General features: G+C 38.8%; 1 protein-coding gene across 2 annotated transcripts in view; it reads right to left on the reverse strand.

The window, feature by feature from the left end:
• Positions 1-18,473, reverse strand: part of reln (reelin) — a 203,848-nt gene that overhangs the window by 107,725 nt on the left and 77,650 nt on the right. For both annotated transcript variants that reach the window (XM_049473397.1, XM_049473396.1), the window contains exon 4: positions 644-714. In XM_049473397.1, the coding sequence (XP_049329354.1) occupies positions 644-714 (71 nt within the window). The remainder of the gene's footprint in view (positions 1-643; positions 715-18,473) is intronic.

Raw genomic sequence — 18,473 nt, forward strand, 5'->3', positions numbered from 1 at the left:
AGCCTCACACATACAGAACTGGTGCCTTTCAAACACAGAAGAGAGACTAAAAATGGCGGAATATGAATTTATACAACTATAGATCACAGTGAGGTTTACTAAAAATGTAAAATATTAAACTTATGATTGACTATATCTGCTGCTTTATTTGAATTCAAAAACGTCACGGACACGCCCACACACGACGAGCCGAGAGATCCGGCACGGCGACCTGCGTGGAAGAAAAGTGCTAGTGGACGCGCACCGTAACACTAATGCGTCACATGACATTTTAAAGGGAAAATAAGTCTCTTAGGGATATGGTCTCACTTTTGTTGAGGGTGGTTTAGACATTAATGGCTGTATATTGAGTTATTTTGAGGAAAGAATACATTTACACTGTTATATAAGCTGCACACAGACTACTTTTCATTGTCTTCATTTGCCAGTGTTTTCCATGAAAAGATAAACTTAAATATCTGCAGAAATGTGAGGGGTGTACTCACTTTTGTGATACACTGTACATCAGCTCTGAATTATCTAACAATTCCTTTACCAAGTCACCTGTAACACGACTAAATGAAGCACTACTGTCCCCATTCACTAAACGCCTTCATGCTCAATATCACGCTTCAGCTCCTGATAAAAATGAGAACATCCTCACCTCCCTGTTCACACAGCTGCTGGGCCAGAGTGTCCTTGAATATGATCTGTCCTCGATGTGTGGCCGTAGCCCTGAGAGAGAGAGAGAGAGACAGACAGACAGACAGACAGACAGACAGACAGACAGATATATATATAGAGATAGATTAACAACAAATCAGGCCAAGAGCATAGATGAACTACAACAGACCCATCAGACCCATCATTAGAAATAGGTCTGAATGAGATGACACTAATGCACATGGATTATATTCTGGCGGAGGGAAAGGTGAGGTGGGGGTTGTGGGTAAAGTGAGAGAATGTGATCCTGAATTCCTCTAAAGGGAGAACTGGCAGAAATTCTCAAAATACCAAAATTCTGTCCAGTTTTCTTCTCAAACTGCCCTAAAATCCTCTTTCTCATTGCCTCTACTACACCAGCCCTGTGACCACGTTATTTAGAAAAAACATCCTGTTCTGACCTGGGCAATGTATCATTAATATTAATATATTTTTAAAACTATTTTATACAATCAGATACAATAATAGTAAAAAATACATGAGTGGCATGTTTGGAAATGGTTCGGTTTCTGGAAGGATGACAGTAAACACAGTGCACAGATGTGTAAATTATGACATGGAATTATCATAATTAAAGGAGCAGGATTATGATTTTTTTTAATTGTTCATCACAACTTAATTCAGTACAGTTTGCTAAGCAAGTCAAATACAGTATTTACTTACATACAGTTAGCTGTTTACTATATTTTAAAATACCATATGCTCTATCGTACACCCTGTGCAAGGTGCGTTGCGATGCTTATTGCTATCTTACACCCCGTCAGCTGTCTATTTGCACGCCTTGTGTCTGCGCTGTTAAAATAGTGTTGAGTTTAGGAACAAATCTACATTAATGGGTGCAGTAGTCTGGAAGTGAGGTGTGTTCAGGTACGTTTCTGGCGTGTTTCTATTTTGGTGGCAAAAAACACAGGTGCGCCACTGACTGATTAAAATACTGACAACAGTTAACAGGGCTTTCTTGTGTACAGACTTTAGAAGAGGCTGTCTTCTGGGGTGACAGCCATGCAGAGAGTCAGTTACCTCTGTTGAGACACGCAAAAGCACCACACTATTAAGATGCAAATGTGCCAAAGTCAATGCACACCTGCCTCTTAAAGGGAATGACAACTGACACACTGATTGGTTTATTTCACGTTATGCCCAAAACACACCCATGATTATTTAGGAGAATTTGAACATGGCATATTTTTTGTGTCCTTATGATACCAAAGAACTCTGACACGCACTAAATTTAGCTGTGTGATGCACCATTGACAGTTCGTCTATAAACTGCTAAAATAGAGCCCCATAAAATGACTGATGCTTTATGCCTTTAAAAAATATGCACCATTTATTAAAAACATATAAAGATATAAGATTTAGGTCATATTGCCCATTCCTGTATCCAACCTATTCTATGTTTCTGATGAAACCCTGGGAACTTGTAGGTCAGATTCTTCTGCCCAATATAAAGATACTGCAGGTCTAGTGCCACTGCTGACGGGCTGCAGTATGATTAGATGAGTAACTCCGCCCATTCCCATATTTTACAATGAGAAAAAAAAGCTAATTTCCTTCTCATTTTTTCCCTTAAACTGTCTTCCCATCTCTAGTGTATACTTCCATCAGTCCCTTTTTCCTATTACTGTTCTCCATTTAATCAGTTTTTAAAGATTATTTAGCTCTGTTGTAGGAGGCGGGGTTACACTTACACTGAAAAAATGATGAGTAAAATTTACTTAAAAAAGATACGCAACTTTCTGCATTTGCTTTTTCAAAGTAAATTTAATTTCAGACAAATTTAAGTAACTTCGTTAAGTACTTTTAGTAAACTTTACTTAATTTCCTGCGTACCAAATTACCTAATTAAAGTTACTTAACTCAAATTATTTATGATAAATAATGTATAGTAATTCCTGAAATGTAAATAATTTTGGTTTAAACATATATTAAAATATTTAAATAAAATAAGATTTATTTTATAAACACTGTCTCAACACATGGATGGCAGGTAATGCATGTATGTATTTAGTATACCGAAAAAATTTATTACATGTCATCAGTGAAATATGTGTGTTTTAACTAAAAATATTTACATGTATCATAAATGATTTGAGTAATATTGTATAAATTAATTAATTGTAATTAGGTAATATTGTATGCACAAATGAAGTAAAGTTTACTAAAAGAAAGTTCAGTTCACTTATTTACTAAATCTAACCACAAATTAAACATTTTAAGACATTTAAAAACATTGTTATGTATAGTTTTAATGAATAATGGTGCGTGCTGACTGTGGTGTAGAGGTATATCACTCTATATCAAAGTGATAATGAAGGGAATCGCCTCCTCCACCGTCCGCATGGTTGTCTGTTAAAAAGTGTTTGTAGAGTTGTAGTTGAACACTGTATCTGAGTAAAACACTGGAATTGCCTTCAGCCAATGATTATGGGTTTATATGAGATTTTCCACGAGTTCTGAGGGTTAAAGCAGGATAACTCTGGGTTTATAATCACTGTGCTGATTTAATCAGCTTTGAACAGCAGTGTTAGTAAACTAAACAAGCTGTAGATATCTGATTTAAACAAATTAAAGCTGTTTTAATAGCTAATCACTATCAGTAACAATTCCATCCACCATCGGCTATGTTTTTATGTTTCGTTTTTAAAATACACCGTACGTATTTTTAGAAAAGGCTAATCTAGCGCTGTCTCATAATGATTTCAGTGTGTGGTTTTGTTCTGATGAACTGATTTCCACACATCGTTAATTGTCCAATGCCCAGCAAAACTCATTTGCATAAAGTTAGAAAAATGTCAACTTTTTGCTTTGCGTTGTTCACACCATTTCCGCTTGTCTTTATAGTGAACATTGGGGGCAGAGTGGAAAATGCTTTGCGCCACTGTAGAGTGAATATACTGTAAATTAGATATTATATTACATTCATCTTAGCTTCAACCAGAGCCAAGCTCTGATACTGTAATTTAATGGTAATGTTTTAATATACATAAACTGCACTTTTACAGTTAAATCCACTTTACTTCTGGTGTTTTGCGCTGTGCTGTAACCTCAGTGAAGGCGGTCTGAGATGCTGGTTCTAGGAGAACAAGTCCACTGTAGAGACTCTGATTGCAAATTTTATACCTTGAGAATAGAGCCAAAATATTTGTGTTTTTTTTTTACAATCGCTGATCTAGAACAAATGAAAACCATTAACGTTGAAACAGCAACTACTGAAAGCATTTATCTATAATTGTGAAAATATGTAGAATTGGAGAAGGAGCCAGAGAATATAAATTATCTTAAGGTTTACATGTTAAGTACTGCTCTGCCTGGCTGTAGGATAGTTTGTCTAGAGAATCAAAAATGAAAACTAATGTGCAGAGTAAATTTAAAATGCAAAATAAATCATTTTTTATCATTAAACAAAAAACAATTGCTTAGAAAGGGAAATAGAAAACTGATGTTGAGATAAAGGCATAAGGATAATATAAGCATTCAATTTATTAAACAAGTTTTGAATCATTTTAATGTTTAAAACTTTATGTTCACTCTTTTTCTTTATGTGTGTTAATCTCTCTGTATGATGTACCTCAGCCAAAGATGAATTATTTATAATGTGAGAAGCCTCTGAAGCGCTGAGTCACAGTGCTGTGTCACTAATAGGAGACTTTCTCCTTCTCAGGCAAACCTGATTTAAGACCCGCTTTAATCAAGACACTGTATCGAGACCATGTCTGAAATCAAGCCAGTGGACAACACCTGAGAGCTTTATGATGCTTATGATGGATTTTAGACTCCACACAATCTTACTGCAAGGTCAGCACACTATTTATTTCCAGCAGCAACTAACTACACTTTACTTTTTCTGAAACAAGTGTAGTAATAAGAATAAAAGTTCAGCTAATGATAAATAACTAATGCTGCTAATCCAGATGTAATACAAGTGGTCATGAGTTACTATAAAGGCACGTTTTTTATTGCCCATTGTAGTACTAAAGTTATTGTAGGCATTTAAAGTTTAAGTTGCGAAGTATCCCATTACTATTCCTTGCTTTAGACATTGGCAAACTTTAGAAGGGCTGTGCATGAGCGTTATTTAGCAGAGGCAGTGCAGAGTGCTCCCAGCTCCCTTGAGATCATTAACCAGCCTCTCCCATGTAATTCTGGGCTGACGCCTCACCATCCTCAGAACCATTTTTAACCCCACAAAGGGAAGCTCCAAAACAAGGGCAATTGACTGTTTGAATTATTGTGGCGACAATAGTCCCATTCATGAATAAGGTTTCTTTTATTCACACAACAAGCTGAGATTAAGAGAATTTTCTTAAAGGGAAAAGACTCATATTTGTTCAGTCATGACCAGAGAATAAGCCTCCCCGGGGTTCACCAAAGAATTTGAGTCCAGATGTTCAGCATAATATGCAGAGAATCAGTACTGCCAGCACTGCAGTGCTCAGACCACACACACACCACACACTGCATCATCTCTGTCTGCATGACACTGTCCTAGAAGAAAGCTTCTTCTCAAGCTGATGCACAAAAATCCCTGAGTTCAGTTCACTGAAGACAAGCAGTCCAACAGCATGGAGATCACTACCAAGATCAAGATAAACTTGAGTGTAAAAAGTGTAGCATTGTCCCGATGAGGAGTACCAAGAAATCTGTCAGTCAAGTTTGATGGTGGTAGCATCATGTCCTGGGGCTACGTGAGATCCTGCCAGCACTGGGAAACTAAATTCCAACATGTACTGTGATCTATAATCCCCTCCCTTTTAGAAACTGGTTCCTAATCTTTGAACATGATAACAACCCCAGAAACATCTACAACATAACCAATGCCTAAATGAGGAAGCTGAAGGTAAGTAGTAAGTATTTCTCCAGACCTAAACACTATTGAGCATCTGTGGGGCATCCTCACACTGAAGGTAGAGGATGTGGTGAGGTGTACTCACTTTTATTGCAGATATTTAGACAGTAATGGCTGTGTTGAGTTATTTTCAGAGGACATCTATTCTGATATACAAACTGTACACTGACTAGTCTATATTATATACAAGTTTCATTCATTATGTTTGGCATAAAGAGATAAATGAAATAAATAAAACATATGCAGTAATGTGAGGGGTGTACTAACATATGTTGGATATTCTATATATTATCTTGTTCTGTTTTGTGCTTCCTATTTTGTACTTAATATTTATAGTACAATAGTTAGAACCTGAATTGTTATTCTGTCAATTTTTGACAAAGCGTTAAAATTATTTACTATTATCTCTTTAACTCAACGTAAATTATCAGCATATCACTTTCAGTTTCCTTTTCTCAGACGTGCTGTTAAGATATGAATGTGCCAGAGCACATCTGTCTCTTAAAGGGAATGACGACTGGCACACTAGTTTATTTCCTGTTATGCCCAAAACACACCCATTAATAATGAAGAGAATTAGTACATGCCTTTTGTGCATTTCAAGCCTTGCAAGGTGTGCTTTTTGTGCCCTCACGATACCAAAGACACACTGTCATGCCCCTAAATCCAGCTGTGCGGCGTGCAATTGACGTCTCACCAATAGAGCTATGAAACCGGGCCCTTAATGTTTTCTTGTTTCTGAAAAATGTAATAATTTGTTGATATTTCCCATGTTTCACTGTGATGCTAATGTTCCTATTTCATTATTAAGATACTATTTCAAAAAGACAATAATTTAATTGCACTTACAAACATTATCTTTCACAATGTAACCTGTTTTACAAAACTTGTATAATGCATTATAAAGCATTTGTGACCTTGTGTGTTTTAGTTCAGTTGCGTTTTGTTTGTGCACGCGATGCTGCCTTTACTTTACAACCTATATAGTGCTTTTGGAAAGAAAAGTTTTGTTTGTAAATAAATAAATAAATCTTGACTAACTGTTGCAAGTCTTAGTCATAATACTATACTTCTTGTCATGGATATAAGTGCTAAACTAGCGTCGTTTGGACTCAAATGGCAGGAGACAAGTGTAGCGTAGTGGGTAACAACACTGCTTTCCCAGAGGCAGAGGATCTACAAGACTCTTTAATGCATGACGGCAGTGAAGGTCTAAAGCAACAAATGAGCTTCTGCAGCACAGAGACACAGAAACTTCTCTAAAACTGCCTTTCCTTTTGCAGAATAAAATAATGAGAATTTAACACACAGCACTGATATACCTTAACAGCAGCTTTAAAAATAAATGAGCCAATCCCCAGCCAGTCCTGACTCCATCATACATACACCCCTAAAATATGCATTAATCACAGTTCACCAGTCAACAGATAAAAAATGATACTGATACTGGAGAGCAGCTCTGCTACTGAACCATCGCTCCATGATGATGGTAAAAGGAGAGCCTTTAAAAAAGTACCACAAACAACAGACCACAACAATCAATGCTTAATTAGCTGTTTAACAAAGATCACTCATCTGTATGCCTACAGTACACCAGGTCAGCCAAAACATTAAGTACACACAAAAACTCACCAGTCAGACGGCCTGTTATTGTGAATTGTTTCACATTTTTAATATAATATGACACAATATTTGTCTGATTTGCAGCCGCAATTCCATGATAGTTCTCTAACTATTAAAGTAATCCAGCATCCAACACCTTCAACACAGCGCTGAGTGAGAAGGGGTTAGACAGCCATGGCCCCGCCCCCGGAGTGAAAATCATTAATCTGATTGGTTAGATTGTCCTACAACTTTTCTATTAGACTCATTACTACACCCTTCTCAAAATCAGCAGAAGGGTCACGCAGACACGCGGGGGCAGAAGCCATATTAAAAAGCTCTGATTGGTTAAAACCGCTGTCAGTCAGATAAAGTCCTGTAGCAACTAAAAAACACAGACTAATGCTTTAAATTAGTTGCTGTTTTTTATTTTAGTTAATTTATGAAATATATGCTTACAATTCACAGTAACTATAATATATATTTCCTTATGAAATATTATGTAATGATTTACATGCACTTCTTGTTACCCCGTCTCTGAAGGGTTGTAACTGTGTAATGTTGGTATGTGTTTAAGTGGTCAGAAATGACAGTAAACTTGACTGTTTCTTGACTTCACACAACAACTTAAAATGTGCTGAATTATTCACAGCACAACAAATATTGTTGAAAGGAATTTTTATAACTCCATTTGAAGATGAATAAATATCTTCTACGTTTTCAGTTCATCACATATATACACGTGACTGAGCACTGAAGCTAAGCCTCCATATACCAGCGCTAGTAATGCTCTTAATTCCTAGACTGGAGTCAACAGTTAGAGACAGTGAATGAATGAATAAATTTATCAATAAAGTTACACTCATATAGCGCCTTTCTAGAAACCCAAGGACGCTCTACAATCACGTTTGTTTTACATACAACCATACTCAGCACTCATCCACACAACAGTGAGAAGCAGCAGCCAATAGCACACAGCGTACTCTCAACCAGAAACAACCATCCACCTGGAGGACTGCATTGGGCAACTACAGCATTTTAGCCAGCACTTGAACTCAAGACCCCAGTGCTGGGAGGTTAATGTGCTAACCACTAAGCCAATAGGAATGAATCTGATGATTAACTGTTGTCGAGGTTCATTTTAGTCAGTGGAGCTCCTGAACACATCTCACTTCCACCAGACCATCAGTGCAGATTTATTCCTAAACTCCAACGCTTGACTGGGGGTGTAGAACAGCAAAGACCATCGCGACACGCCGTCCGCAGGGTGCACGATAGGGTTTTAACTCACTGCGGACTCACTAAAACATCTTTCCAAAGTTCATTGATAGATGTGGATGTTGCTGAAGGCTGTTGTTTACTCAGTGTTAAAAACATGTCTTACAATTGCAAGAAAAAGGATGTGAATCAGTTTGGGATTACTTGGATGCACTGTGCATGTTAACATGTTGTATTCAATAAAACCATGCAAACATATAATAGTTTTTTTTGTGCGGTATTCGTTTAAGCAGACTGTGTTTGTCTATTGTTGTAACTTAGATGAAGATCAGAACACATTTAATGACCAATTTATGCAGAAACACAAGTATAATCCCAAAGGCTTCACATACTTTTTTTGCAGCTGTAGTTATTAGTAAATTAGCTAATCTGCTAAATAACTACCAAGCAGCTCAGCGAGGAGACAGACTGAAGGCCACACGACTCTCACAGGACAGACAGACGCAGATATCCTCTCAAAACTTTGGCACCATGATTTTGAGAGTCCATTCAGAAACAGTGAGGGGAAATCGCAGAAAACATATTATTTATCTGAGTTGATTATTGTGTGTAGGTTTGAGGCTTTTTACTAAACATCCAGGGCTTGATCCCGATAAACCACGCCCAACTCCACCAATGGAACATAAAAGATTCAAAACTGCTAATTCACGTCCCCTGAAGGTTTTTTGTTTAGTTTAAATTGAGTTATGTAACGATACTTCACATTCACAACATTAAACATGCAAAATACATGTCAGGAGATCAGAAAAACACAGGAAGTTGTATTAGCCTGTGGCACCTTATACAACACGTCTCAACAGGCTTTGTTTCAGTGCATTAATGCACACCTCTCTGCTCATGAATAACCAAATCTAACATCATGAATAAGTAACAGACTGGTGCAGGAGGGTGAAAAAATAGCCCTAATCACATTTCATTTTTCACTTAGGCAAAGACTAATTAGGTTATGGTATTTATGAATAAAATATGATGCACAACACAGTATGAAGGGGGGGGGGGACTAGATGGCTCAATATTTAGTAAACAATTCAAATAAATGAAAATAAACAAATTCTAATTTGCGATGTTGTACTGTCTCACATGTGCAGAGGACAATACGAATAATAAATCGAGTTTCATATAAACATGATTCTGTTTGTTTCTGTAAGAAGGTGCTGCAGTGGTCTGTCTATAATGTGTTATAAACAGTGGTGTGAAAAAGTATTTGCCCCTTACATATTTTTTTTGTTTTTGCATTTTTGTCTTATTATTTTTTTTTAGGTTATCAAACCAACTTTAATATCAGACAAATATAACCTTATAGCCCTTTTTAATTATAATTTTATTTATTAAGATGAAAAAATGTATATAGATTTTTGTGAAAAAGTGTTTGCCTCCCATAAATAAACTGTGATCAGTTTCACTACTAAACACACCCAAGCCTGATTACATAAAATCAGCACATTAATAAATCCCCATCTGAAGAAACTCAACAACAGATGAGAAAAAAAAACTTATTGATCATCTATCAGTCTGGAAAAGGTTATAAAGTCATTTCTAAAGCTTTAAGACTCCAGAGAACCACAGTGATTCACTATTATTCACTAATGGAGAAAAAACATGGAACACTGGTGAACCTTTCCAGGACCTTCCCGACCAAAATTACTCCAAAAGGGCATGAAGAACTCATCCAGGAGATCCCAAAAGAACCCAGAACAACATTTAAAGAACTGCAGGATCTCACTCACCTCAGTTAAGATCAGAGTTAATGATTCAATAATAAGAATAAAGAGACTGGAGCTGCTGGATAACTTGCTGTAATAGATGGAAGCAGGAATTCTGTTGTTTATCAGAAAATCCTGAAGGAGAATATCCTCCATCTGTTCATGACCTCAAGCTCAGGAGTACTTGGGTTCTGCAGCAGGACAATGACCCAAAGCCCACAAACAAGTTCACTGTCTCTGAATGGATTAATAAAACTAAATGCAGGTTTTGGAGGATCTAGTTAAAGTCTGATTGAGATGCTGTGGATGATCTTAAACAAGACTTTTATGCTGTAAAATCCTCCAGTGTGTCTGAATTAAAATAATTCTGTAAAGAAGAGTGGAACTAAATTCCTCCACAGAGATGAGAAAGACTCGTTATCAGTGAAGCTTGATTACAGTTGTTGCAGATGTAGGGGGCAAATACTTTTTTACACAGAGCTAGATTGATGTATATAGTTGTTTTCCTTTAATAAATGAAATCCTCATTTAAACAGTGCATTTTATATTAACTCAGGTTATCTTTGTCTGATATTAAAGGTTGCTTGATGATCTGTAAAAAAAATACATAAATCTGTAGGGGAGGAAATGGTCACAGAGAGGAGAGGATCAGGCGTGTCAGCAGAGCAGTGAGCTGTCAGAGTGTGAGTGCATCTTTTCATCACGGCATAACTGCCTGCACACAGTCCATCTGCAGAACCATCATAAACATCACATCCTTCTGAAACATCAGTCTAAGGAGCAGAAAAAAACTGAAAAAGTTATACACACACACACACACACACACACACACACACATTTCTGTCATGTTGCAGACATACATGCAGAGACAGCCTGTCACTCACAGCATTCCCAGAAGCTTCATTTAGTGGGTAGTTATGTGGCCGTGTGTGATTAGATGTTGCTGGAAACATGAACAGCCCCACTGCTGCATTTCTACCCCCCCCCCCCACTCTAAACTGACAGTGCCCTGGAGCTCCACACCATCCGTCTACCCGCTCCCCACATAAACACGTCAACATCTCACTATTACTGTCTTTATGGGGGTATTTACTGACCTGGGCGGGTGGGAATCCTCCTATGGATTCTATAAAGCGCTGTAATGTAAATGTATTGAGTACTTAAGGTTGATTGTTTCTACTATATTCTGTTTCAAACTGCAGTCTGGTCCTCACAAACAGCGACACAGCACACACACACAATCAACCATTTACACCAGCATTCTGTAATCATGATTAATACAGCGAATTACAACCAGGCCCTGCTGTTGCTGCTCATTTTGCAAATTTGGACCTAACCTTTAAAATAATGTTATCTAATTGCTTGATTTATCTTCCGTGCTGAGCACCAGATGTGATGGCAGCCGACAAGTAATCAGCCAGGCTGGAACATGACGTTTAGTCATCCTCCTCTTTCCCCTCATCTCAACAAATTTACTCCATTTACAACAGCGTTAGAAGATGCAGCATTCTCAACATAGTAAACAACAAACATTACAGCAAAGAGAAAGGGAAAGCAGTTTTACTGGAGTCTGTTTTGGCAAATGTAGAAATGAAATATTATATTTCTGTGATTAGCAACTTTCTGCAATTAACGCAACTGTTGAATCAGCCAATCACATGGCAGCAACTCAATGCATTTAGGCATGTAGACATGGCCAAGACGATCTGCTGCAGATTAAACAGAGTATCAGAATGGAGAAGAAAGGTGATTTAAGTGATTTTGAGCGTGGCCTGGCTGTTGGTCTAGATATTTTAGAAACTGCTGATCTACTGGGATTTTTACCCACAACCATCTCTAGAGTTTACAGAGAATGATCTGAAAAAGAGAAAATATCCAGTGAGCTGCAGTTCAGTTCTGTGAGAGGAATGTCTTGTTGATACCAGAGGTCAAAGGTCAGAGGATAACCACTCATTACAGCCGAGGTCTGCAGAAGAAGAGCATCTCTTCCAGCAGGATAATGCTCCATATCGTAAAGCGTGAATTATCTCAGACTGGTTTCTTGAACACGACAATGAGAGAGTTCTGTACTGTAGTGGAATCTCCTCCACAGTCTCCAGATCTCAGTCCAGTAGAGCAGCTTTGGGATGTGGTGGAACGGGAGATTCTCATCATGGATGTGCAGCTGATTAATCTGCAGTAACTGTGTGATGCTCTCATCTCAATATGGAGCAGAATCTCTGAGGAATGTTTTCAGTAGCTTGTTGAATCTGTGCAATGAAGGATTAAGGCAGTTCTGAAGGTAAAATGGGGTCCAACCCAGTACTAGCAAGGTAATAAATACCTAATAAAGGTGACAGGAGAACCTGAGGAGAACCTGAGAATGGAACTATCAGTGTCAACTATCTATCAGTGTCAGCCTGGACAGCTAGGTACTTTACTTTATTTAATTAATAAAATTCAGTGCAGTCAACTGCCTTCAGAAGTCACTTAACTAGTTAATAAGGTGCAGCTGGGTGTAATTTAGAATATATACTGTATATACCTGCTCTCTGAAGGCCTCTGTAATTTATTAGTGAACACTATTGAACAAACAGCATCCTGAAGACCAATTAACTAACCAGACAGGTCAGAGATAAAGTTGTGGAGAAATTTAAAGCAGGTTTAGGTTATAAAAACACATCCCAAGCTTTAATCATCCCAAGGAGCTCTGTTTAATCCATTATCCAAAAATTAACGAATATGTATTCTGCAACTGTTTCTACAAACCTACCAAAACATGGCCTTTCACCCAAACTGACAGATCAAGCAAGGAGGGCACTGGTCAATAAAAAACAACCAAGAGGCCCATGGTCACTCTGGAGGAGCTGCAAAAATCTTCAGGCAAAAAGAAAACCATTGTTGTAAGAAAGACATAAGAAGTTCCGTTATGCAGCAAACATGTGGAAGAGGTTCTGTGGTCAGATGAGAACAAAGTTGAAAATTTTGGCATGAATGCAAAGCACTTGTGTTGGTAACACTGTTTATGACCCTGAACACACCATCTCCGCTGTGAAACATGGTGGTGGCAGCATCATCCTGTGTGGATGCTTTTTTCAGCTTGGACAGAGAAGCTGGTCAGAGTGGATGGGAAGATGGATGGAGCTAAATACAGGCCAATCCTGGAAGAAAGGAGGCTGGGAAAGACTTGAGATTGGGAAGGAGGTTCACCTTCCAGCAAGACAATGACCCTAAACATACAGCCAGAACGACAGTGGAATAGTTTCAGATTATAGAATATTCATGTGTTAGAATGATCCAGTTAAAGTCCTGACCTGAATCCTATTACATTCAAGAATTGTTGACTTGCATTAAGCTGGAAAGGGTTAGAAAAGTATCTCTAAAAGCCTTGATGTTCATGTGTCCACGGTAAGACAGACGCTCTACAAATGGAGAAAGTTCAGCACTGTTGCTGCTACTCTCTCTAGGCGTGGTAAAGTCCTGTAAAGATGACTGCAAGAGCACAGCGCAGAATGATCAATGAGGTGAGTGTCAGCTAAAGACTTACAGAAATCTCTGACACATGATACAGTTTTTGTTAACAAATTTACAATAAGGAAAACATTAAACAAGAATGGAGTTCATGGGAGGACACCACGGAGGAAGCCACTGCTGTACTGGATAAATATACTGTGGACAAATTAACCAAAATGTAGTTGTTTGAAGGGAAATCACAACACTATGTGTGGAGAAAAAAGGCACAGCACACCATCATCAAACCCTCATCCCAACTGTGAAACATGGTGGAGGGAGCATCATGGTTTGGGGCTGCTTTGCTGTCTCAGGGTCTGGACGGATCGCCGCCATCAACGGAAAAATGAATTCCCAAGTTTACCAAGACATTTTGCAGGAAAAGTTAAGACCATCTGTCCCCAAACTGAAGCTCAACAGAGGACGGATGATGCAACAGAACAACGACCCAAAACATACAAATAAATCAACAACCGAACAACTTCAACAGAAGAAAATAAATAAATCCTCCTTCTGGAGAGTCCTGACCTCCTGAACCCAACTGAGATGCTGCGGCATCATGACCTCAAGAGAGAGATTCACACCAGATATCCCATAATATTATAGCTGAACTGAAACAGTTTAGTGAAGAGGAATGATCCAGAATTCCTCCTGACCGTTCTGCAGGTCTGATCTGCAGCTACAGGAAACCATTGGTTGAGGTTTTTAATGCTAAAGGAGGATCAACCAGTTATTAAATCCAAAGATTCACATACTTTTATTTACTCTCACTGTGAATGTTAACATGCTGTGTTCAATAAAATCATAAAAACATATCATTGTTTGTGTGGTATTAGATTAAGCAGACTGTGTTGGTCTATTGTTGTGACCTAGATGAAGATCAGAACACATTTAATGAGGATTCACATACTTTTTCATGCAGCTGTACTATAGCTAATATTAGATCTCCAGGACCAGAACTGTTCAAACCTGCTTATACCTTCAGTTTATTTAACCTTATACACACACTGTATCTGAACAGAGCTCAAAGCTGTGTGACTTTAAAGGCCACTACGTACTCAACACAGCTGCGCTTCCTCTCTCTCTCTCTCTCTCTCTCTCTCTCACACACACACAGAGAGCATGGCTGCTTTGGGATTTTAGTTCTGGAAGCACAGGGATTTGATGTGTTTTTCTGAGCTGGAATACTCACTGATACTTTGCCTTGCAGTTATTCTGAATGTGTTCCATGCCTTCAGTTGCTCTGATCTATATATGCTTTCATTCGAGGGGTAAATCTGAGGAGGATCATATCAGACTACAGCGAGTTTGGCCAATATCATACCAATAACAATACATTATCACTACTTTACATAAATACTTCACATAAAATACCATTATTGACATAACATTATTGTCAGTGATGAGTGTGTATTAACATTTAATTACAGCTGTATGTAGTTCCCTACTTAATAAATTGAGATAACAGAAATTAAACAGAGACTCAAATGGTACAATGTGAAGAAAGAAGACTATAGCAACATAAACAAGTATCAATATCGACTGGTTTTTAGCCAAAATATGTGTTTAATTGGATGATATTTCTCTAATTCAGCCAATCCTTAGAGCCCATTGGAATTATATTTGGGAGATGAGGATCAAAGTGATGCATCACTGTAAGACAACCTTGCTGCTAGATAGAGCCTGGCGCACAAGGGCTCACACTTATTATCTTTCTGTGTTTTTCAGAGTCAATCTTACATATTTGTAGAATGTGTAAAACTAACCCCACTTTCTGGACTCCAGTAACAGCCCAGCAACAAACTAACAGAGCTAACAAACACCACTATCCACACTATCCAGCAAACTGTGCAGCCCACATTTAACCACCCTTAAATAAATCCCTGTATTTTGAGCTGTATTTTCATTCTGAGCTCCACAGTGCATTTCTGTAGCTAAAGGGAAGACAGAATCTCTCAGCTGGAGCTCAGCTTTTCATGAGGTTGATTCTGAGAGATGATGTACAGCACATTACAGAAGCCGTACATGGCGACACTTTGCCTGGAAAGGTTAACGTGGCCCCTGGCCCCAACCAAATCTCTGATTGGTCAATCTCTAATTTACAGTGTATCACAAAAGTGAGTACACTCCTCACATTTCTGCAGATATTTAAGTTTATCTTTTCATGGGAAACACTGACAAAATGACACTTTGACACAATGAAAAGTAGTCTGTGTGCAGCTTATATAACATAGTACATTTATTCTTCCCTCAATATAACTCAATATACAGCCATTAATGTCTAAACCACCCGCAACAAAAGTGAGAACACCCCTTAGTGAAAGATGTGTGGCCACCATTATTTTCCTGAACTGCCTTAACTCTCCTGGGCATGGAGTTTAGCAGAGCTTCACAGGTTCCACTGGAACGCTTTTCCACTCCTTCATGACGATCATCTCTGAGCTGCGGATATTCCAGACTTTACACTCCTCCACCTTCAGCTTGAAGATGAACCAATGATGTTCTGTTGGGTTTAGGTCTGGAGACATGCTCGGCCAGTCCATCACCTTTACCCCCAGCCTCTTCAATAAAGCAGTGCTTGTTTTAGAGGTGTGTTTGGGGTCAATATCATGCTGTAACTCCACCCAGTTGGAGTTCATGTGTTCCTTAATGAAATGTACAGTAACTCCCCAACACCTGCTGCACCCATGCAGCCCCAGACCATGACACTCCCACCACCATGCTTGAGACCATCTGAACTAAACACATTAATCTTGATCTCATCAGACCATAGGACATGGTTCCAGGAATGCATGTCCTTTGTTGACATGTCTTCAGCAAAGTGTTTGTGGGCTTTTTTATGTACAGACTTCAGAAGAGGCTCCTTCTGGGGTGACAGCGATGCAGACCAATTTAATGTAGTGTTTGGCGTATGGTCTAATAGCTGACAGGCTGACCCTCCACCTCTCTAATCTCTGCAGTAATGCTGACAGCACTCCTGCGCCTATCTTTCAAAGACAGCATTTGGACGTGATGCTGAGCTTCACATACACTCAGCTTCTTTAGACGACCAACATGAGGTCTGTTCTGAGTGGACCCTGCTCTTTTCATAAAATGCTGGATAATCTTGGTCACTGTGCTGCTGCTCAGTTTCAGGGTGTTGGTAATCTTCTTGTAGTCTTGGCCATCTTCATGTAGCGCAACAATTCATCTTTTAAGATCCTCAGAGAGTTCTTTGCCATGAGGTGCCATGTTGGAACATTCAGTGTTCAGTATGAGAGAGTGTGAGAGCTGTACTACAAAATCGAACACACCTGCTCTCTATGCACACCTGAGACCTAGTTACACTAACGAGTCACATGACATTTTGGAGGGAAAATGACAAGCCGTGCTAAATTTGAACTTGAATTTGAATCTAGGGGTGTTAATGTAGACATTAATGGCTGTATATTGAGTTATATTGAAGGAAGAATAAATGTACACTATAACTATGTTATATAAGTTGCACACAGACTACTTTTCATTGTGTCAAAGTGTCATTTTGTCAGTGTTGTTCCATGAAAAGATAGACTTAAATATCTGCAGAAATGTGAGGGGTGAATTGACTTTTGTTGTACACTGTATATAATGACATCAAAGCTACTACATACAAGCCTAGCATCCATGAGGATTTTTTTCATGTTTTTCTTTGCCTGTAATCAAATGTTTTTGGCAACTGCAGTACATTTTTAAAAGCAGCCCAATATGTCTGAGAAACTGCAGACTGCCAACCTTGGCGACTGTGGCTGGAATCGAATTGGGCTCTTTAATTTAAAAAAGCAAGGAGGGTTCTCTGATATGGCCCATTTAAAGTGTGAACTGCCATCTAAATGACTGATTAGAGGTATAATTGATAATTGATTTTTAATGTTGTCTTTTTTTATACAGTATTTCCGTTGAACAGCTCCAGCACAATGACGATGAGCAAAAACTACAAGGTGAAATCCATTAGCGCAGCGTCTAGTGGAGTATCGCTGAGCTTTCATCCAACAGATGGTGGATAGCATTACCCATAACAGTGATTACAGTACAGACCCTCATTCCTTTCCAATTAGCCCTAACAAGACAAATGCCTACGCCCTCCTTTACTCTAATTCAATTCAGCCACACTCTCACAAGTGAGCTGGCTCTGAGGCGGCGATCTGAACGGGGGCCAGCTGAACACAGACATGCTCACCAGTCCTGTCTCCTGTGGGGACGCTCTGAGCAGAGACACGTAACTCATAATTAGGATCATTTTCTCAGCAGATGCCTGAGCACAGGGAGGCAGAAACACAGGAAAACAGCAGTTTCTCTCAGTGTGAGTGAGACATACGTCTTCACTGTGCAGGTGCGGAGTGTACGAGGTGGGAGGGACACACTGACACACTCCAGCCTCCGGGTGGACTTCACCATCTTCAAGACCATTAAACACTCAGGCCTGCCGCTGCTTATCCTGATGATCCTGCATGAGTCTCTTTAGCTCTAATGATGATTCAAAAGCATCTTCTTCCCTTAAAGTTATCTGGTTATGCTGCTCTGGGTCATTTTCAGAGCACCTTGTTGGACTGTGAAGAGAATAAAATGTGTAGCAAAGTTATTAAAACAGACACACAGAGGTTATAACCTCTTCTCAATCCCTAACTCTCTAAACCAGGGTCAGCAATAGGAAAGCTTGTTTGAACTATAATGAACGATAATTAAAAAAGGTTTCTCTGTTGCGCTTAGCGTGACTTTAGTTTCCGCCCGTTTTCGTTTTTCCACCTGTTCTTGGGCTCCCTACCTCCGTATAAGGGCGTTTTTTTTCGGCGATGTCCCAATTTACTAGCCAGGGCAGCAGTAGTGTATTGGAG

This window comes from Astyanax mexicanus, unplaced genomic scaffold (assembly GCF_023375975.1).
Source record: "Astyanax mexicanus isolate ESR-SI-001 unplaced genomic scaffold, AstMex3_surface scaffold_37, whole genome shotgun sequence".
Classification (NCBI taxonomy): Eukaryota; Metazoa; Chordata; class Actinopteri; order Characiformes; family Acestrorhamphidae; genus Astyanax; species Astyanax mexicanus.